General features: G+C 46.9%; 2 protein-coding genes across 3 annotated transcripts in view; one reads left to right on the top strand and one right to left on the bottom strand.

Annotated features, from left to right (window-relative positions):
• Positions 1 to 13,345, bottom strand: Pomgnt1 (protein O-linked mannose N-acetylglucosaminyltransferase 1 (beta 1,2-)). 2 transcript variants are annotated; one of them, XM_040288601.2, is made up of 23 exons: positions 13,231 to 13,345; positions 12,166 to 12,278; positions 9,033 to 9,202; positions 8,323 to 8,437; positions 8,094 to 8,212; positions 6,996 to 7,061; positions 6,793 to 6,906; positions 5,514 to 5,631; positions 5,221 to 5,319; positions 4,944 to 5,071; positions 4,571 to 4,641; positions 4,289 to 4,364; positions 4,011 to 4,094; positions 3,878 to 3,919; positions 3,614 to 3,672; positions 3,260 to 3,332; positions 3,045 to 3,173; positions 2,836 to 2,961; positions 1,876 to 1,940; positions 1,627 to 1,671; positions 1,100 to 1,235; positions 762 to 871; positions 1 to 670 (listed from the first exon to the last, which is right to left on the bottom strand). In XM_040288601.2, exons 3-23 carry the CDS (start codon positions 9,150 to 9,152, stop codon positions 583 to 585), a joined length of 1,983 nt encoding a protein of 660 aa, XP_040144535.2. In that variant the 5' UTR covers positions 9,153 to 9,202; positions 12,166 to 12,278; positions 13,231 to 13,345; the 3' UTR covers positions 1 to 582. The 2 variants fall into 2 exon arrangements, with proteins under 2 accessions (XP_040144535.2, XP_005318042.2); XM_005317985.4 differs by lacking the exons at positions 12,166 to 12,278; positions 13,231 to 13,345 and adding an exon at positions 9,675 to 9,808.
• Lurap1 (leucine rich adaptor protein 1) overlaps positions 12,798 to 21,093 on the top strand; it is a 15,315-nt gene continuing 7,019 nt past the window's right edge. Inside the window, exon 1 of the mRNA XM_005317986.4 lies at positions 12,798 to 13,395. Coding sequence (XP_005318043.1) covers positions 13,198 to 13,395 — 198 coding nt within the window. The 5' untranslated portion in view covers positions 12,798 to 13,197. The remainder of the gene's footprint in view (positions 13,396 to 21,093) is intronic.

Here is a 21,093-nt window from a genome sequence, read left to right on the forward strand (position 1 = left end):
CAGATTTTCTCCTTTTTTAATCAATGATCACCTTATCCAGCTTCAGAAACCTGGACAAAGAGGAAGCTGAGAGGAGGCCTGGTTCAGTGTCAGAGTGTCTCTGAGTGATTCTGTGTCAGCATATGGACCCTACCTGGGCCTGTTCATGGGTTGGGCACAGCAATTTCCTGAGTAAGAGCCAGTCCCACCCTCAGGGCAGTATTTCTGCCCCAAAAGGAATCAAAGCCCTACAGTTCTGGCCTATTTCCAAGGCTCCCAGGGCAGTCAATAAATAGGTTAGATTCTGAGCCAGGCCTGGGAGGAGGGGACGTACAAGGGGAAAGATCAGCTTCCCAGGGATCCCAAAGATTCCCAGGTACTGTCCTGCCCTTCTCTGACAAGGAAGTAAATAAATAGACCTTAAACTCAACAACAGGGGAGTTGGGACAGGGGAGCCCTCCCCTTCAAGTTAGTAATTAAGTCTCATGTTAAAAACAAACCAGCCCCAGCCCCTACCAGCATCTACAAAATCCTAAAGGATGGGGTGAAGGGCTAGCCTGCCTGGGGGTACACAGTACCCAGCCCTGCAGGGTCCTGGAGGTCTCATATCTGTTCAGCGGCTCCCGGGGCTCCCTCCTCCTTTGGGGGTGGCTCCAGGAAAATTGGGGTGACTGATGGTGGCTTCTTCACTCTGGAATAATATAAGAATTATACATAGAGAAGAGCAATGTCCGTCAATCCCATTAAGCCCCCATTTCCCAAGATAAAACATGGTCACTCACGAGTAAGGGGAGGCTGGGACCCCCACCACCAGGAAGTGGTTCTTCTTCCGAAATAATCTCCATAGACCCCGGTGGTTGCCACGTACATCCAGGTCCCAGATATGGAGGCACTAGCAGAGGGGGAAGGGAGAAACATGGTTCAAGGAGCTGAAGGGCCACTGAGGACCCAGCAGCCACCTCAATCTGCAAGAGGTGGCATCTTCTGGACCGTGAATTTGGACAAGGGGATGGAAGAGAGGTTCTGAGAGAATGGAAAAGGTCCTGAGATTGAAGTCTCCAGAACAAAGGCTCCCTGCATCTTGGGGCACGGGTTGGGGGAAAGTGTAGTGTTAGGGCACCTTGGCAAGCTGGGTCCAGGTGGTGAAGTCATCCTCTTTCTCCATTCGGATAAAAGCCACATAAGTGTGGCCCTCTGTGTCTGGCAGGAAGGAATCTTCACAAGGGTTTTTGCTGTGGTCCAGAACTTCAGCCTCACTGCAGTGGAGAGTGCAAAGGTAAGGCCAAGGCAGAGCATGCTTTGGGGTATGTCTCACTGGATCCTAGGCTTAGTTTAATGCTCTGCTGTTGCTATCTTGAAATTCTTTTTTTTTTTTTAGAGAGTTTTTTTGATATTTATTTATTTATTTTAGTTTTCGGCGGACACAACATCTTTGTTGGTATGTGGTGCTGAGGATCAAACCCGGGCCACACGCATGCCAGGCGAGCGCGCTACTGCTTGAGCCACATCCCCAGCCCCTGAAATTCTTAATAATAATTAGGGACACTGATTTTCATTTTGCATAGAGACCCACACATAATGGAGCCTAAAATCCCAGTATTTAACTCCTTACCCCCAGCCAAACGTGCCAATTGCCCTGGGTCATACCTGAGTAATCTGTGAATTTCCACTTCATAAGCATCTTTCTTCAAACTGGAGAGGAGGGAGAAATGTGTCAAGGGAGGAGGGGAGCAGGTCCTCAGGTCCCATGGGTATAGCAATGGGCAGGGCAAGGGGTCACATGAGCAAAGGAGGCAGCAGGACCGGGATAAATACACAGGTCCTAGGTCTGGAAGGGACCAAGGACAAGTCATCAGGTCTCCTAGATCTTCCCCTTGTCCTGCTGCCAGCCCCCACCTGTCCACATTCCGAAGCTGGACACCAGGAACCGTGTTGAACTTGTGCTTCTTGAAGTAGGCCTCCTGGAGTGGGTGTGAGGGTGAAAATCAGGGCCTACACCTGCTCACTGACCCACCACAGATCTACAAGACCCACAAATGAAGTCCTAGGTCTGGAAAGGGCCCTCGAGTTCCTCCCGACTCTTTGCAGCATCCTTGGCAAGCTCTAACTACTTTAATTTGGGCTCCACCATTGTTGGAGAGCTCATGCTGACAGGGTAGCTCATGCTAGTAACTGAGTTAGTTCCTATTCTCGTGGCTGTCCCTGGGCCTGCTGTGCTAGAACCAAAGAAGCCAGGAACAAGCCCTGCAAGAGTTGGTGACAAAGGGACAGACTGGGCTGAGAAGGAAGAAATTGCTGACTCTACTGAGAGTGACCTAAGGAAAGTGCCTACCCCACTCTGGGAGATGAGTAAGGCTTTCATATTAACTAGCTTCTGGAGGTCTTCCTGGCTTCTAGGAGGTTCCAAACTGATTCTATTCCTTTGAATTGAGCTATCTCAAGGGCCCTCTCACTGGGGGTGGCCTTCAGCATAGACAGGTGGGTGTGGGGGTCTGGGGATGTCCCTGTGGAATGAATCCTACCTCTTGAAAGGATAGGAGAGGACAAAACTTACAGGTCTGGACCAGTGTTTGGAGGCAGAAATACCTTCCTCCTACCCCCAGACTAGTGATAAGAATAGTAATAATACCAGTTAACCCTTATCTAATGCTTACAGCTCAAAGCATTTTATATACATTAACTCATTTAAACCTCGTGACCCTATAAGTATTTTTAATCTCACTTTATATATAAACAGAAGCAAAAAAACCAGGATAGTAATTTCCCTAAAGTGACATGCAAAGGTAGAATACTCCATAGTCCATGTCCTGGACCACCCATGCCATACTGTGTCCTATGCTCCTGCATCCCACTCACATGGAAGTAGCCATTCATGTTGAGGCCCACAATGCCAAAGTGGTAGGATCGGGAAACATCAGGGATGATGCACTCTCGGCCCCTGCGCTGTTCAGGCATCCGCATCCACATGTCCCAGTCCCAGAGCTGGGGATATGTGGAAGATTATGAAGGTCAGAAGTTTTGGCTGGTAGGGAACTCCAGCCCACTCACCCTGCCTTCCCAGGTACCTTTTCTGGAGTGGGCCACTTGGGCTCGAGTTCCTCCTTGTACAAGGACTTTCTGAGCACCCAGCCCAACCCAGGCATGGTTTCCACACGGTACAGCAGTGCTGGGTCCTCAGCTGTGTGCTCATACCCCTGAGGACAGGGGATCATTGTGGGAGGGAGGTATTAGCTCTGGGTCTCTACAGACTTCCCTGCTAACCCCTAGTCACACAGCTTACCTGGTCATTCCAGGCAGAGATGCAGTATAGGCTGTCATCTTCCTCTAGCAGATGGATGGACTGGCTCAGGAAACTGAGAGAACCAGTATCAAGAGTTAAGAGAAGGTAATAAAGTAATGCTGGAAGAGCTACAACTGGGACTCAGGAGCCAGGTGTCTTCCCCAAATCCCCACTGTCAACATTTATCCTTTATACTCCAGCCCCAACTCCTGTCTTTGCTTAGGTTTTTCTCCCACTTTTAGCTCATTCTCCAGAAAGCTCTTCAAGACAATTTATTGACTTCTCTGGATACCCCACCAAATAAAAGGCTCCATGTGGCTTATAGATGCTACAATGGTGGGCCATCTCCCTTACCTGAAGAAATCCACAGCAATGTCCAGGTCCTCTTCCAGAACCACAGCAAACTTGGCCTCCTGCAGGGGCAGGGAAACATGATCCCAAGGAAGCATCTCCCATCCTGTAGTTCCTCCTCTACCCCATTTCTTAGGTACCACTACCCTTGTTTTCCAAATCAGGAAGATAAGGCTTGGTGAGGGGAAGCAATTGCTATATGATAGGACTAGACTTATGTTCATGTATCCTTTCCCCAGGCCCAAGAGTTGTATCCTTAGTACTCACCGGGAACAGGTTGAAAGTGGCAGTGAGACTGGCCTTGTAGTGCTGGGTGGAGAGTGGGAATAGGTCACATGAACTTTGAGGTGGAGGGCAGGACTAGTGCCTATCCCCCCTTCCATCCTTGCCTAAGCAGTACCTGAGACACGCGGGCATTCTTGATGCTGATGGGAGTATGCTGGATGCCCCTCAGACCAAACAGCGCCACCACATCCATTGGTTCCTGGGGGACATGGCCACTGGTTTCATGTGAGGCCACTTCCCCATGCCCATCTCTAGGGACCATAATAAGCCAAGCCCTTTATATTTTACAGCCCTTGCCTGAATTGCTGCCCTTAGCAGTCCTCAGCAATCACTCTGCTCAGGGCCTACAGCCCTATGCTGGCTCTGCTGAAGGCTCCCCCATCCCCTACTCACCTCATAGTAGCCATCGATGAAAACTGTTATCATCTGTGGAGACACCCCCTGGGCTGAGAGTAGAGAGCGCAGCATCCTGGGGAGTCCAAGGATGGGTTAGGGCTTCTCTGTCCTCTGAACTCAGGGGACTCTATTTATAAATGAACCCTAATTCCCCATGCTCACCCACATAGGTAAATGCCCACTTCAAGGGTTCTTTCTGCAGGAAGATGAGCTAAGCACCCTCCCACTTGCTAAGCATCTTCCTGTTCAGTGGTGGGTATAGCCCACTCCCAGGCTCACCTGTACAGGTAATTAGGTCGATTTCCTGCAATGACAGCCACAGGTACATTGAGGACTTTATTGTCTGGGAGCTGTGTTAAGAAACAGCTTTTAGCTTTTGCTTTAGTGCTCCTTCAAACTGGGATCCCTACTTATGGAAGAGTTCTCAGTGAGGTGGGAGACTCAGAGCAACAAGGAAGAGACAGAGGGTCTTTCCTGTTCTGGCCTCCCTATACATTGAGCCCAACTCCAACCCTGGGTCTTGCTCATATAGCTCATCTGTTTTTCCCCACCCTGTCTTTCAGAGCTCAGCCTGGTTCCCTCCAAAACTGGGGTAGAGAAAGTCCAAGCTGGTAGGAAGAATTCCAAATCTCACTGCCCAATGCCTGCTCACCAGGTCAGGGCTGAACTCAATGGGTGTGGGGTCCTTGCAGCTGCACACACTCCCATATCCCTCAACTTTGCTGCAGAAGCGCCTGCGACGGCGGTTCATCTCTGTGTCAGCCCAGTGACACTCTGCCTCTGAGGAAGGGATGGGGTTGACAGGATGGACACATAAAGCCAGCGTAAAGAGCCCCAGGCACACAATCATGGGATAAAGTCCCATAAAGAGAATCCCAATGCCAACCCCCTGCCCAGACACTCCAGAGCCCAGCTCCCACTAACCCTACCTTCAGCTGAGCTCAGTGGCACATCTGTCTTCAGCAGGACTGGGTCTCCCCAGGAGGAGAGGGCAGGCGACTTAGAATGTTTCTCCCCAAGGACGGGACCTGGCAAGGGTCATGAATGAAGGGTAATGGGAGCCCAGACTCCAGTTTGGGGCTTTTTCCCATCTCCCTGTCCACTTTGATCCAACACACTGCCAACTGTTCCTATATGTCCCCATCCCATCCCACCCCATCTCCTGGGGCTTTTGTTTCTCCCTTGATACTACTACAAGATGGATAGCTTTTGGTGCCAGCACCTCCTTTTCGTCCCACGAAGGCCCAGGTGTCTCTCCATCCAAGGGCAGGGCCAGCCTGGCTACCCAGGCTCCTCAGCAGAGCCTTGGCTGTGTCTTTGAGGTGGAAGGAGCCCTCATCCTGGGGGATCAGAAAATGTGGAGGGCCTGACTGGTACAGTTCCAGGAGACCTGGCCTCACAGCACCAATTACATATCAAGTACTATTAAAACCTTTTACTTAAATTAGCTCATTAAGTCATCACAACAACCCTCTATGGTCACTATCTTTCACAGATAAGAAAACTAAAGCTAAGTGAGGTAGTGGCACATGCCTGTTAGCCCACCTACTTTGGAGGCTGAGGCAGAAGGATCACCTGAGCCCAGAAGTTCAAGTCTAGCTTAGGCAACATGGGAAGGCCCCTTTTCAAAAGGAAAAAAGAAAAAAGAGCACTGAAGGCTTAGAGAGAGTTGAGAATCATCTAAGGTCACCTAGGTAATAAATCCTCACCATAATCCTACACAATCTGTCCCCTGCCACCTCTCTGCCTTCTCTCCCACTTCTCTCCTCTTCCCTTGGTCTGCTCCAGCTCCACCGGCTCCTTTGCTATTCTTCAAGCTTGCCAGGCACTTCCCCATACCGGGGCCTTTGTACTTGCCACTCTTGCTACCTAAATGTTCTTCTTCCAGACATTCACCGGGCTCACTCCTCACTTTCTCCAGTCCTCTGTTCACCTATCATCTCCCGACAGGGGCCCTCCCTTTTTAAAATGTAACCCCACCATTCTGTCTGTTTTCTCCTTCATCTAAGTAGTCATTTCCTAACATTTTAGATTTATTTGGCTGGTTTTTGTTGATCTCATCCCATTAGAATATAAACTCCATGGGGTAAGGACTCTGGCTTATTTCCCATTTTATCTTCAGCACCCAGAGCAATGCCTAGCATACAGTAGGTGCTTAAAACCTGTGTGCTGAGGGCTGGGGTTGTGGCTCAGTGGTAGAGCACTTGCCTAGCATGTGTGAGGTACTGGGTTTAATTCTCAGCACCACATACAAATAAATACAAATAAAGATCCATATATATATATATATATATATATATATATATATATATATATATATATATTTTTTTTTTTAAACAAACTGTGTGCTGAACTAATAAAAGTGCCAAGGTAAGGACTGGAACATGAGTCACCTATCTTCAGAGGTTCTTCCCACGATGCTCTGTCATGGGCAGAGAGACTTCAGGGCCATACATAGGGAACAGGGCATAGGGAACAGGGTCCCTGGCAAAATCACTGACCTTGACGGTGCAGATGAGCACTCGGCCGGGCGCCACCATGTTGAGGAACAGCACCATGGCCTCATCCTCATGAGGTGAGTATGTGTCAAACACACGTTTTGCCATCACATGGCCCTGGCAAGGGACATACCTCTCATGAATAAGTGTCACCAGCAAGGAGAACTCAGCTTCAGTCCTCTGGGTCCCCACCCTTAGAACCTCACCGTGGCCTGGTTGAGGACGATGACATGGATGCCCCGGCCCTGCTCCCGGGCCTCATCCTCCAGAACCTACACGGTGACAGAGACAAAGTCCAACTCATCACTCTGACATTCACTCTGTCTTATGGGTGCTTAAAACACCAGCTGCACAGAACCTCCCCTCCTGCTTATGCCACTGTTTATAGTATTAACTCAGCTTGAAGGCGCCTCTTCCAGAAAGCCTCCTAGTACTCCCATCAGAAGCGATCACAGCTGGGTGCAGTGGCGCACACCTGTAATCCCAGCAACTTGGGAGATGGAGGGAGAAGGATTACATGTTCAAAACCTGTCTCAGTAACTTAGTAAGACCCTAAACAAATAAAAAGAGCTGTGGCTCAGTGGTTAAGCGCCCCCCTGGGTTTAATGCCCAGTAATAAACAAACAAACAAACAAAAAAATCAAGATCATATCTTTCTACAACCCCTCTCTCATCACTTCCATGGCTCTCTACTTAAATTCTGGAGATACTGTAATCTTCCATCAGACTGGGACCCTCAAGGTACGGCAGATCCCCAGTGCCTAGCCCAAGGCTAAGACCAAAGGAGGAAACAAGAAGTGGTTATAAAATAATAAATCAAGAAGACATAGTGGCACATGCCTACAATCACAGGACTTGGGAGGCCAAGGAAGGAAGATTGAGAGTTTGACACCAGCCTTAGCATTTTAGTGAGGCCCTAACCAACTTAGTGAGACTTTGTCTCAAAACAAAAAATAGAAAGGACTGAGGATGTAGTTCAGTGGCAGAGTGCCCCTGGGTTCAATCCCTGGTACTCCCACCCCAAATCAATCAATAAATTAATTAATCAATCAGTGAATTAACTGCCTACTAATACTAATGATCACTTTTGAGATCTCGGTACATATAAGACACTTCACATTACTTTTCGTTTAATCCTGACAAGTAGAAATCATTGGTTTCAGCCTACAGATAAGGAACTAGGGGTTCCAAAGTCACAGCAAGAAATTGGTGGAACTGCAATTCCCACTCAGGCAGTGGACCCCACACCCAGTGGACCTTGCCCTGGAATGGAGTGACTGTACACCAGACCCAGGCCCACTTACTGTGGTGCCATCCACTGCCACATATACTTTGCTGCGGCTTGAGTACACCTCCACATCCAGGACTCGCCGGGGTCCACTGCCTCTGCGCCGTGGGGGCTCCAGGCGGCCAAGGGTATCATCTATGGGGGTGCAACAAGTCATGGGCATAGTCTCCCCCTTGGGATCTGCCTGCCACTCTTGCCCTGTGATCCCAGGGGTCCCCCCTTCCCCACCCTCAGCCTGGCCCCACCGTAGTCTTGCTCTGGCTCCAGGTCTTCACTAGCTTCGCTGATTGCTCGCCGAGTGTCCAAGATCAACTTGATGTTGACAATGACAGTCACCAGCAGGAAAAGCACGGCCCCTGTCTGAGGGAGAGGCGGGATGAGTGAGGCACATCTCCTCCAGGTCATATAGGGTCTTCCTGAAAGGAAGGCCTTGGCAGCAGTGAGGACACAGTTAGAACCTGGGATCCTTCTCTTCCTCTGCCTACTCGTCTCCTGGACCAGAGCCTGGTTTCATTGCCACCTCCTCCAGGAAACCTCACCTGACTCTTTCCCCTTGTCGGGGCCCTCCCTACCCAGTGTTCTTGTGTTCCTCCATTTGAGGTCTTGATTTCCTTGGTCCCCTCCACAATTAGTTCCTGGAGATGGAGTCAGGCCCAGAGAACCAAGTTGGAAATCAAGAGACCTTGATCCTAGCCCTAACTTCTTGACAGGTATATATATGTCCCTGGACAAAGCCTTCCTGATCAGACTTCAGGTTTCTGTCAGAAGCCTAGAAGGTTGGATTTGGGTTCCAATTCCAGAACTCTAGGTCTAAACCACTGCTGGTAGGGGCATGACACATAGAGGTTTCCCCTCTATGAACTTGCTGCTCCTTTCTGGTTGGAGGTGGCTATAATGAAGTATAATAGTCCAGGCTAGGGTAAACCTGGGAGGAACATTTGGGACATCTCTTTACCTGACAAAATCTCCGCAGGGTCCGCTGATTTGTCAGTTTATACTTCCAGGTAAGATACCAGCTTCGCTTCTTCCTAGCCCCAAAGGGCTTGATGAGGGGGCTGGGCTTCCAGTCATCCATACCGGATTTGGGAGTCACCACTGTCCCGGCCAATCCATGACTTCAGGAATCTGAGGGGACCAGAGGGTCACATGGAGTAAGGGTCACATGGAGTAAGGTGCTCCTCCCAAAAGTCTGATGCCTTCTGGAGAAATGAGGATCTCCCAGCAACTCCTCCCTGCAAACATCCATGCTGTGTGACCTGGGGAAAGTGGCTCAACTTCTCTGGGCCTGGCAGGAAAACATTCAGAGGGTTTGGATCACCTGGAAATTCCCTGGGGCTGGGGGAACTATCTCAGTCAGGACTGCTCAGGGCTCCAGGGGTAGAGGCCAAATAATTGACTCTAAAGGTTCATCAGCCTCTAAAAGTCCTTCCCAATCCTCTGGTGGGCAAAGAACAGCGACTTTCCCCGCTCCAATCCTCCACCCTCGTCCCATTCCATCTGGCCCGGTTCTTCTCCCAGGGATCAGAGAGGCCCGAAGGCTCGGGAGACCTGCCCTGGCCGCGTCACCCCTCCTGGACCCCAGCCTAGAGGCACTCACCGCTCAGGGGACCCGGGCCCCGCTCGGGCGCCCTTCGGGCCCGCACGGTTCAGCCCCGCTCACCGCGGCCTCCGCCTCCTCCATGCCGCTCGCGGCCCGGCCCCGCCCCGGCCCGGCCGGCCCGCCCCCCCGCTTCCGCCGCCGCCGCCGCCGCCGCCGCGGGGTGAGAGGGCGGCGGGCGGTGCTTAGGGCGGTGGCCGCAGCCGGGCGTCTGCAGCCTGCGAGGAGGGGTGATGCTCAGACCCTCGTTCGCAGCTCCGCAATCCCGCGAGCCAGTGGGCTGCTGGCCCAGAGCAGCCCGCACCTGGCCTTGCCGAGGGCACCTGATTCCTGTGCGAGTCCCTGCACCTTAGACCAGATAACTCTGCACTCCAGGGTTAGGGGGGCTCTACGGGATCGCACGCTGCTATTACCCAGGCTATTACCCAGGCCTGGGGCATGCACAGCCTTTGGAGCAAAGAGGGATTAAAACCCAGGTTCTACTACTGTTCTGAGCACTTTACTTATATTAACTCATTCAATTCCACGACTCATAAGGTGGGCACTATTACTTCCCCCATCTTAGGTTAAGAAAATGAAGCCCAGTTTCACAAAATTAGGAGAGCTGGAATTGAAACCCAGGCGGTCTAGCTCCGGATTCTGTTCTTAACTACTGCACTATACTGGCTATAGTAATATAGAGTTGTGAAGTTTGAGATAATATACATAAAATGCTTAGTTTAACACAGTGGTTCTCAAACTTCAGCTTGCATCAGAATCACTTAGAGGGGTCCTGGGGTTGTGGCTCAGTGATAGCGCACTTGCCTAGCATGTGTGAGGCAGTGGGTTCGATCTCAGCACCACATATAAATAAGTAAAATAAAGATCCATCAACAACTTAAAAAAAAATCACTTAGAGGGTTTGTTAAAACACAGAAAATTAGTTACTCTCTCATCCCTACAGTTTTAGCTTCATTCTGGGATAGGTTGAGATTTTTTTTTTTTTAACCTTTACTTTATTTATTTGTTTATTTATTTATGTGGTGCAGAGGATCGAACCCAGCGCCTCACATGTGCTAGGAAAGTGCAGGTTGCCCTACCAGACCGGCATATTTTTGCATTTCTAACAAGATTCTAGGTGCTGTTGATACTTGTTTGAAGTGATTGGGAAACCATGGAACCATTTTAGGCAGGAGAGTCAGAGAATCTGATTTATATTTAAAGAGAACCTTTACTGTTTTGTGGAGAATGAATTGAAAGGAGACAGAAAACAACATCAGATATTTTTTTGAGCTCTCCCTGTTCCATCTGCCTCCTGCATATTGGTGTGGTACCCCCAAAATATTAACAGTGCTTGTTTTAGGAGTTGAGGCAATAGGTGATTTTTCCTAAAGAGTATGTATTAAAATATAAGAAAACCCAACACATTTTATTAATATTTTTTAAAGTGTCCTTAAATTGGGCGTGGTGGTGCACACTTGTAATCCCAGCTATTCAGGCAGGAGGATGGCAAGTTCAAGGCCGGTTGGTGCAATTTAGTGAGATCCTATAAAAAGGTGGGTGTGTGGGTATATGGGCTGGGGATGTAGCTCTGTGTTAGATCACTTGCCCATTATGTGGCAGGCTCTGGGTGCTCCCAGTGACTGATTAAATAAATGTAATCAGTCACTTAGTCTGGTCAGTCTTATTTCCTAAAGAGTTCTCTATTCTGGTTCAATTCTTCTCCAGCTTCACAACCAGACCCTGGTCCAAGTGGTTAGTTTCTTGTCTTCCAATAAGTTCTTGACTCCAGATTTTTACCACTCCAATCCTTTCTTCTTGCAAAATCCAGAGGAATTTTTCAAAAAGGCAAATATTCTATCTTTTGCTTAAAACTTTTCATAGATCAAAAAAATACTAAGGAAAAATGTTACAAAGATAAATTACAAAATAAATTACAAAGATAACCATTAGATAAAATAGAAATGATGAAAATAAATAGTGCCAATGTCAGAAGGGAAGTAGAATTAAATCCATATATTCAAATTTATCTCTTTTTTTCCCCCTCTGGTACTGGGGATTGAGTCTTGGGGTGCTCTACCACTGAGCCACATCTCTACCCTTTTCATTTTGAGACAAGGTCTCACTAAGTTACTGAGACTAGGAGATGGTCTTGCTAAAGTGCTAAGGCTGCTCTTGAACTTGTGATTCTCCTGCCTCAGCCTCTGGAATAGCTATGATTATAGGCTGCACCACCACTCCTGGCATTCATATTTATTTTATAGGAAGTCAGTAGACCGAGTTTAAAATTAAGTAGTGATATAAGTCTGTTACTTAGAATTATGGGTGTAAGCACCAGGAAAAAAATAAAAAAGAAAGCGGTTGCCTCTGAGAAGAGGGAAAAGAGATGGGAAGGGGCAGGCAGGGCAAAGCTCTTTATTTATTTATTTATTTAGAGACAGGACCTCTCACTAAATTGCTGAGAGTCTTCCTAAAATTGCTGTAGCTGTCCTCAGATTGAAGATCCTCCTACCTCAGTCTCTGGAATTGCTGAGATTACAGGCATAGGCCACTTCAGCTGGCAGTAGTTGTCTTTTCATTGTAAATCCTCCTATAACCATGGGCTGGAATGACTTGAATTAAAAGCTGAAACAAAACAAAACAGTTTTTCATGGCTCCTCACTGCCTGTAAAATAAAGTCCAAACACCTTGGTATTCAGGAGTGTGGCACTCAGACCAGGAGGATGGCCATCACCTGGGAGCTTGTTAAAAATGCAGAATCTCAGGCCCAGCCCCAAATTCATAGAATCAATCTGCTTAATATTTATCTAATTAATTAACTATTTTATGTGTTGTCAGAAGTAGAACTGCTGTTCTCAAGTGACCAATCCTACTATCTCAGCCTCAGAGTAGCTGGGATGACAGGGCAGTGCCACAGGACCCAGAAGACCTGCATGTTAACAAGTCGGTAGATGATTCATACTCAGAGTGAAGCTTAGGCAGCATCTTGTTGGTAAGCGGGTGCAGGATGAAACCCTTCAGCTTTAATACAGGTTGCTCTCCACTGGTCTGAATTTTAGCCAATGAAAGGAGTGTGTGTGTGAATGGTTAGCTAAATTCTAACCCCTTTTTAGACCCAGCTCATTTACTCCAGTAAGCTTTCCAGATCTCTATAGCTGTTACCACGATCCTTTAAACTCCTATATCTATTTGAGGTTGTTTAGTCTTAATTCTGCAAACACTTGTTGGGCACCTATTGTGAGCCTAGCTGTACTCAGTGCTAAGGTGAGGAGTAGAGCTGAGCTCTTAGCGCTCCTTAAGGACCAAATCCAAGATCGCCCAGCCCCAGCTATCCAGGGCCAGAGGTTGCGTGCGCAGCACTCGAATATATATCTACCCCCGGCTCCGCGCGGCTTTTCTGAGTGTTACGGCGCCCTCCTCCCGCCCCTGCGCCGCGCGGGCGGGGACCCACCGGTTCCGCTCGGTAATAGCCGGCGGAAAAAGAGGACCCCCGGGAGCGGACCCCGGCGTCTGGCTTCCCAGCCGGGTTCAGGCTTGGGCGCGCATGGAGGGGACCGTGGAGTTCCAGACACCTGACCTGAGAGACGTGGAGGGCAAGGTGGGCAGGAAGACCCCTGAAGGGCTGCTCCGCGGGCTGCGAGGCGAGTGGGAGCCCGGAACCTCTGGCGCGCTGTTGCTCCCGGGGGCGACCAGCAGAAGCCCGGGCCTGGGGGACAAGATCATGGCGCTAAGGATGGAGCTGGTGAGTGGGGACACCACAGGCCAGGAGGACGGAGTCCCTAGGGTCGAGAGGAACCTACTCTCGTCCCCAGAGTTAGACTGGAAAGGAAGGAGTTAAAAACTCGGCACTTAACTCCTCGGGATCCCTCCTAGGTCAGTCCATAAACACTGGGGTGGAGGCAGAGTGACGTCCATTAATTGTCCCCCAAGGATGAGTGGAGTGTTTGATGATCCTGAGGACTGTGGGTAGTTTTTCCTACCAAATTATTTAGGAGAGGAAAGGAAAGGGCTGGGAACTACTCAGAACCTAGCTCTTCAAATTCGGTCCCCTCCCCATAGGGGCCACCTATTCTCCCAGCCCCCATTTAAGGCAACCAGGTATTTTCTCCTCTTACAAACTGGGAAAGGGTTTGGCTCCTTTGAGGCCTGGAGTGTTTGTGAAAATATTCAGCACAGAAGAAATTTGGGTAAGAGGGTATCTCCCCTGCCCTCTTCAGACTGCCTGGACTAGGGCCACTGAAAACATCTCCCTTTCCTTAACATCTCTCCAGCTGCACTTAAAATACTTGAAATTTCTAGGGCCATAGCAGAGAAAGTGCTTCACTTGGACTCAGTTGCCTCCCCTGCAATCTAGGATACTGGATATTTGGATCTCATCTATACCTTCTTGGGAGGAAGAGGAAACACCAGTCCTCCCCTGTCTCCTGGAGTTGCAGGTCTAGATTCAGAGCCAAGAGGGCAGCTGGGGCCCCAGCATGCTCCCCAAGGATCTGGTTCTGGTGAAGGAGGCGTGATTTACACCTGCTACCACTTTGCAGCCAGTTCTGAGGAACTGAAGAATTGCCAGCTGAATCTTGGCCCAGAACCAGGAGTCCAGAGTGAGCCTGTGAGCTAATAAGTCTTCCTGGAGTCCCACTGTGTGCCAGCTCTGCCAAACTGCTCTGGGAGGGAGCAGAGGGAGGAGGTCTTCCGAGAGCTCTCAGATCAGCCAGGACTCTGACCTGCTGGGAGAAAACAAGCTAGGAGATTCTGGTGGGTGGAGCAGTCAGGAGTTCCCTGGGGGCAGGACTTGAATGCCTAGTGTGCACTTGCCCTTGAAGGTTGGAGGTGAGTGCCTGATTCTCCAGAGCTGGACTTGACTGTAACCACCTCAAGGAATGCCCAGCTTTGCCTCATTGTACAAACTTTAGCTCAAGGTCCAGAAAGAGCCTACCTAGTTTGCCCTGCTTTGAAAACTTTTACCAAGTACATATGCTAGGTACTAAGCATCCTGCTGAACCAACCTTCCATGATGATCTCTCTTTATTTTTTGGTACCTGGGGATTGAACACAGGGGCTCTTTACCACTGAGCTACATCCTCCTGCCCTTTTTATTTTGTGACAGGGTCTGTCTAAGTTGCTTAGGGCCTTGCTAAATTGCTGACGCGGGTCTCAAACTTGGAATCATCCTGCCTTGGCCTCCCAAATTGCTATGACACCACTCCCGGCTTTTTATTTATTTATTTATTTTTGCCATACAGGGATTAAACCCAGGGCTTTACATATGCAAGGCAAGTACTCTACTACTGAGCTACATCCCCAACCTATATATTTATAGATGGACACAATACCTTTATTTTATTTGTTTTTAAAAATTTTTTTAGTTGTAGATGACACAATACCTATATTTTGGGCTGGGGATGTGTGGCTCAAGCGGTAGCACGCTCGCCTGGAATGTGTACAGAACCACATACAAACAAAGTACCACTTACAAACAAAGATGTTGTGTCTGCCGAAAACCAAAAAAATATATATATATTAAAAATTCTCTCTCTCTTAAAAAAAACTATATTTTGAATTTACTTATTATTTTGTGTTTTATGTGGTGCTGAGGATTGAACCTAGTGCCTCACACATGCAAGGCAAGTGCTCTGCCTTTGAGCTACAACCCAGCCCTTATTTATTTATTTATTTTTATTTATTTTTATTTTAGAGAGAGAGAATTTTTTAATATTTATTTTTCACTTTTCGGTGGACCCAACATAGTTATTTTATTTTTATTTGGTGCTGAGGATCGAACCCAGCACCCCGCACATGCCAGGCGAGCGTGTTACTGCTTGAGCCACATCCCCAGCCTCTATTTATTTTTTAATGTGGTGCTGAGAATTAAACACAGTGCCTTACACATGGTAGATGAGCACTCTACCACTGACCCACAACCTCAAACCCCCCCAACCGTTTTTATTTATTTATTTATTTTTTGTTTTATTCTTATTATTTTTGTGGTGCTGGGGATTGAACTCACATATAAGACAAGCACTCTACCAACTGAGCTATATCCCCAGCCCCCTTTTTATTTTTTAATTTTGAGTCAGGGTCTTGCTAAGTTTCCCAGGCTGGCTTGGAACTTATGACCCTTAGCCTCCTGAGTAGCTACAATTACAGACCTGTGCCACTTCATCTGGTTTACATGATATTCTCTCAAATCTTCACAGAAACCTTGTTAGATAAGTGATATTTTATAGAGGAGGCAAGGGAGGTTAAGTAATTGCCCAAAGTCATATAAAAAATAAAAAGCAAAGTCAGGATTTGAACCCAGATCACCTGACCACATTTTATATCTTTACCATTGAGACCTGCCTTGTACCAGATATTTTAAGCCTGTCTTGTGTTATTGAAATGAGGAAAGTGATGTTTTCCCGTACTTGGAGATATTTAAGGGCTTGCCTGAACTCACACGGCATCTGGAACCACACCTAATCTCTCTGGTTCTCTTTTCCGACTTGCTGGGGACTACCAGATTATGAACTTTAAGGTGGTACATTTAACTTCTGAATTTGTCTTTCTGCATTTTTGACTCACCTGGCATGGGGCCTAAGACTGCCCTCAGTTGGGGAGGGGAGAGAACCTTTTGGGGGCTAGAATAAGGGACCCCTTAGCCCATTCTTTTCTTCTTCCCTCAGGCCAGGAGGTCATTAATCTCTTAAGGCATTCTGCCCTGCCCACTGGTTATAACCAGGAAGGACAAGGGGAAGAGCAGGGGATTTCCCTTGGCCTCACTGGAGGCAGGACAGGTCCAAGCCCTTTAAAAACTGTCCTTCAATTGCCCCTCTCCCTGCTTTCCTTTTTGGGAGGGGCCAGTCCTGCCCTTGAGGCCAAGGTCAGCTCTGCCTATTGGCTTCCCCACTCCTGCTTAGCTCCACTAGGCAGAGGCTGAGTGAAGAGCTAGAGTCTGGAATTTGTGGGTATGGGAAACAATGGCAAACTCCCCTCCTCACTTCTCCCACCCAAATAACTGTTGTTATGACAACCCACCTCCACAGAGCAGTTTGTGGAAAAGCTTCAGGCAAGGAAGGGGAAGACATAGGTTCAAGTCTAGATTCTGCTACTGAATCATTTTGTGATCTTGAGCCAGGCCCTCTCTCTCTCAGGGCCTTAGTATTTCTGTCTCTTGGAGGGGGAAGTAAGGGAGAATTGTGAAACTAAATGGTTTGCAAGAGCCTTTCTAGTAACAATAGTCTAAGAATCTCAATTCACCACCTAGGAGCTAAAATTGGTACTGAGCAATGAGGGAGCCTACTTGGGACCCTGGGCCTGGGCAGAAAGTCTGATATGCATATGGGGAGGAGTTGGGAGACTTGAATTCCCCCAGGGAGAGAATGGGTTAGGGTTGCCTCTAAGACTGCATCTCTCCTGAGCTGTTATTCCCTGCTTTGTTTCCAAAGAGATGGTATGAAATAACTTTCTTTTTCTGGCGAGAAAGCCTTGCTTTTTCTATTTTGGGGAGTGACGCTATCACAGTCAGGGAATCCCACTGTCACAGGATTATAGAATCTGATCCTCTGATTCATTTCACAGCAACACAGTACCATCTAGTTCCCTGAATTTTGGGGACCACCAGAGGGGCCAGATAGTAAAGGAAAGAGAATCACAGAACTGAGTGTGACCTACCCAACACTAGGGAGAGCGCCAGAAACAATTGAGCAGGATTTGTTCTCAAAGAGCTCACAATCTGGGTTAGGGAAGGAGGGGACAACTCTAGTACAGGATGAGAAGTGCTGTTGGAACCCTGGGGGGCCTCCTGGGAGTCTGGATCATGAAATAACATAGTTGGATTACTGCCACTTGGAATTGGAGGGGATATATCCTGAAGTTGGAATGCTTCTCTCCTCCTCTTTGTCTGGCTAAGTCCTACCTCATCCCTAACCTTCAAGTCTCATCTGACATCCATTATTTAGGAAGCATTTCTGGCCTCCCTGAATTGGGTTATGGTATTAACCTAGGTACTCATAGTCCTCTGTGCCACAGTTGTTTCCTCTAGCATTTGTCACTTAATTTGGGGGTGGAGGGGCAGGGTACTGGGGATTAAATCCACTCTACCTTTGAGCTACATTGCTAGCTCTTTTTATTTTAATTTTTTCAATTTTGAGACAGGATCTCACTAAATTGCTGAGGCTGGTCTCAAACTTCTGATCCTCCTGCCTCAGCCTCCTGAGTCCCTGGGATTACAGGCATGTACCATCATGCCCAGCTTGTCACACTGAATTTAAGGACTTGCTTTATTGTCTTATCTAACCCACAAGACTGAACCCTCTGAGGTCAAGAAATGGTGGCTTTTCTCCTTTGTCTAACACAGTGCCACGCCTGTAAGAAACATTCAATAAATATTTGTCCTGTGACAGATTAATTTTATCTTGAGAAAGGGCAAGGAAAACTTCCCAAGGAAGAAGGCATTTGAGATAGTCCCTGAAGACCGAACAAAGGCTGTAGGAATTTAGTTTAGGAGGGCAGACTCAACCCATTCACTTACCTTCACTGTTTTCTGAAATTCTATTAAAGAACCAATAGAAAGATTATTATTTTTTTAAGAGAGAGAGAAAGAATTTTTTTAATATTTATTTTTTAGTTTTCAGTGGACACAACATCTTTATTTGTATGTGGTGCTGAGGATAGAACCCAGCGCCCCGCGCATGCCAGGAGAGCACGCTTCCACTTGAGCCACATCCCCAGCCCAAGAAAGATTATTTTAAAAGGCATGAGGCAGGTGGCTCAGTGGTAGCATTTGCCTGGCATGTATGAGGCACTGGGTTTGATTCTCAGCACCACATATAAATAAAATAAAATCCAGTAACAAATAAAAACTTTAAAATAAATAAATAAATAAATAAGGCCTGAGGCCATAATGACAATCAGAATAAAGGGAGAAGGTGATGGGAACAAAATTTTGGAAGCTGATAAGAAGAAGAAAAGTAGTAACTAACTCAGACCTCAAAAAAGCTGAATTCTAGGTGGGGCATGGTGGCACATGCCTGTAATCCCAGTGGCTCAGGAGGCTAAGGCAAGAGAATCACTTGTTCAAAGCCAGCCTCAGTAACAGCGAGGCACAAAGCAACTCATAAGACCCTGTCTCTAAATAAATACAAAATAGGGCTGAGGATGTGGTTAGTGGTCGAGTGCCCCTGAGTTCAATCCCTGGTACCCCACCACCACCACCAAAAAAAAAGCTGAATTCTAAGCTAGCAGTAGGGCAAGCTGAAAAGCAATGCATTTGCACTAAGAAATTCTCAAAGAATTGGTGCAGTGGTGCACAAGTATAATCCCAGTGACTCACTTGGGGAGGCAGAGGTAAGAGGGTCACAAATTGGAGGCCAGCCTGGACAACTTAGCAAGATTCTGTCTCAAAAAATTAAATGGTCTGGTGATATAGCTCAGTGCTCAGTGGTAAAGTGCTCAAGGGTTTAATCCCCAGTACCAAAACAAATCAAAATAAAAAGAAAAACTCTCAAAATCTTAGGAGTTAGATGCACCAGGTATTTCTGGAACTGAGAGCACAAGAGGTGCTGAAACCAAGAGGATTGCTTAAGTGTCTGTTTAAGAATGATATTCTAAGATGGTGCTGAGGTACATACCTATAATCTCAGCTGCTTGGGAAACTGAGGCATGAATTCAATAATAAGCAATTATAATTGCCTCAGCAACTTAGCAAGGCACTAAGCAACTCAGTGAGACCCTGTCTCTAATAAAATACAAAAAGGGGCTGGGGATGTGGCTCAGAGGTTAAATGCCCCTGGGTTCAATCCTTAGTACCAAAAAAAAAAAAAAAAAATTTCTAAGATCCCTTCCCCTTCTCTCACTGTGTAACCAGGTTAATTACTCCTTTATCTAGCAGAGGTTGGAAATAGAAGAGTAGAATGGGAAGGAGGAAAGGGAGGAAGGCAGAAAGAATTGAAAGAGAAAACACAGCATGAGAAGTAGTTTTGGTATGAGGACTTTAAATTTTTTTATATTTTATATTCATTTAGGTGCTGGGATTGAATGCAGGGCCTCAGGCATTCTGTATAATGCCTGAACTACATCCCCGGCCTCTAGTGTGAGGACTTTTGTTTAATGCATTTAGTTTGGACTGTACCACTGAACTACATCCCCAGCCTCTAGGATGAGGACTTTTGTTTAATACATTTAGTTTGGACTTGAATTAGAACTGTTATTTCACTGTTAATATGTTTGTCCACGTTAGGAAAGAATTAAAGATAACCTCCATTATCTTATGTCTTTAATAGTCTGTATTATCTCATATCTCAGTTATTTATGCCCATCTCACCTTATTAGGACTATAAACTTCTCTCTCAACATTTTTTTAAGTTGTACATGGGCACAATGCCTTTGTTTTATTTATTTTTTATTTTTATGTGGTGCTGAGGATCGAACCCAGTGCCTCACACATGTGAGGCAACCACTCTACCACTGAGCTACAACCCCAGCCCTAAAAACTTCTCTTAAGCAGTGGCAATGAGACCTTTAAAATGTAACACAGAAAATTAGAAGACAATGGAACAATGTCTTAAATCTCAAAGAAAAATTAATTTCAACCTAGAATTTTATATCCAGCCAAACTTACTGCTATAAGGCTAGAATAATAACATTTTAAAACATGTAAAGTTTCAACCTCTAGATGCATCCAGAGGGAGAGCACCACTCACCTGAATTAAGTAGTAAATCAAGAAAGAAGGGACTAGGGTTGTGTCTCGGCAGTAGAGCGCTCGCCTAGCATGTGCAGGGCGCTAGATTTGATCCTTAGCACCTCATAAAAATAAAATAAAGATATTGTGTACAACTACAACTAAAGCAAATATTTTTTTTTTTAAAAAAAAGAAAGAATATATGGGTGGCATCTAAGAAATAAAGGATCCACCTTAGGAAAGGCAAAGGAAATCCCTAAGATGATAGTGAAGCAGAGACAGATTGAAGCAGATCAGAAGCCTTCTAAATAGATACTACTCAGTTACTCAGGAGGCTGATGCAGGAGGATCACAAATTCCACACTAGCCTGGGTATCTCAAAATAAAAAATGAAAAGGGTGATAGTTCAGTGGTAAAGCACTCCTAGGTTCAAGCCCCAGTACTGACTGTAAGGTGGGGTGAGATGCCTCTAGAAGATAGAATAGATAGATCATCTCATGTGATGTGTTTGAAAGCCTTGAAAGGGAAATTCAGATAATTGGGAAGAATCTGGGAATGATCTACTGGTAACTACATAGTAAACTAGGCAGTAAGTCTAAGCAAAGCATAGGTTGTAATAAATAAAAAGTAACTATTGTAAAGTACATAGCTTGGCTATAAGTAGCATTTCAAAATCCTAATAAGGTAATTGTATTGCCTTTTGGGAAAATGAGGAGGTGGGAAGTATGTCTACATAGCAGAGGAGTGGGGAGTGAGTTAAAGTTAAATCCTTAACTTCTTAT

This window comes from Ictidomys tridecemlineatus, chromosome 11 (assembly GCF_052094955.1).
Source record: "Ictidomys tridecemlineatus isolate mIctTri1 chromosome 11, mIctTri1.hap1, whole genome shotgun sequence".
Classification (NCBI taxonomy): domain Eukaryota; kingdom Metazoa; phylum Chordata; class Mammalia; order Rodentia; family Sciuridae; genus Ictidomys; species Ictidomys tridecemlineatus.

Excerpts from the sequence above, each read along its gene's own strand:
- Pomgnt1 (XM_040288601.2), bottom strand. The coding sequence starts at position 9,152 with ATGGATGACTGGAAGCCCAGCCCCCTCATCAAGCCCTTTGGGGCTAGG. Across the intron at positions 7,062-8,093 it reads TGGCAGTGGATGGCACCACA|GTTCTGGAGGATGAGGCCCG; the intron begins GTAAGTGGGCCT and ends GTCACCGTGTAG. Across the intron at positions 1,672-1,875 it reads CAGCTTCGGAATGTGGACAG|TTTGAAGAAAGATGCTTATG; the intron begins GTGGGGGCTGGC and ends CCTCCTCTCCAG.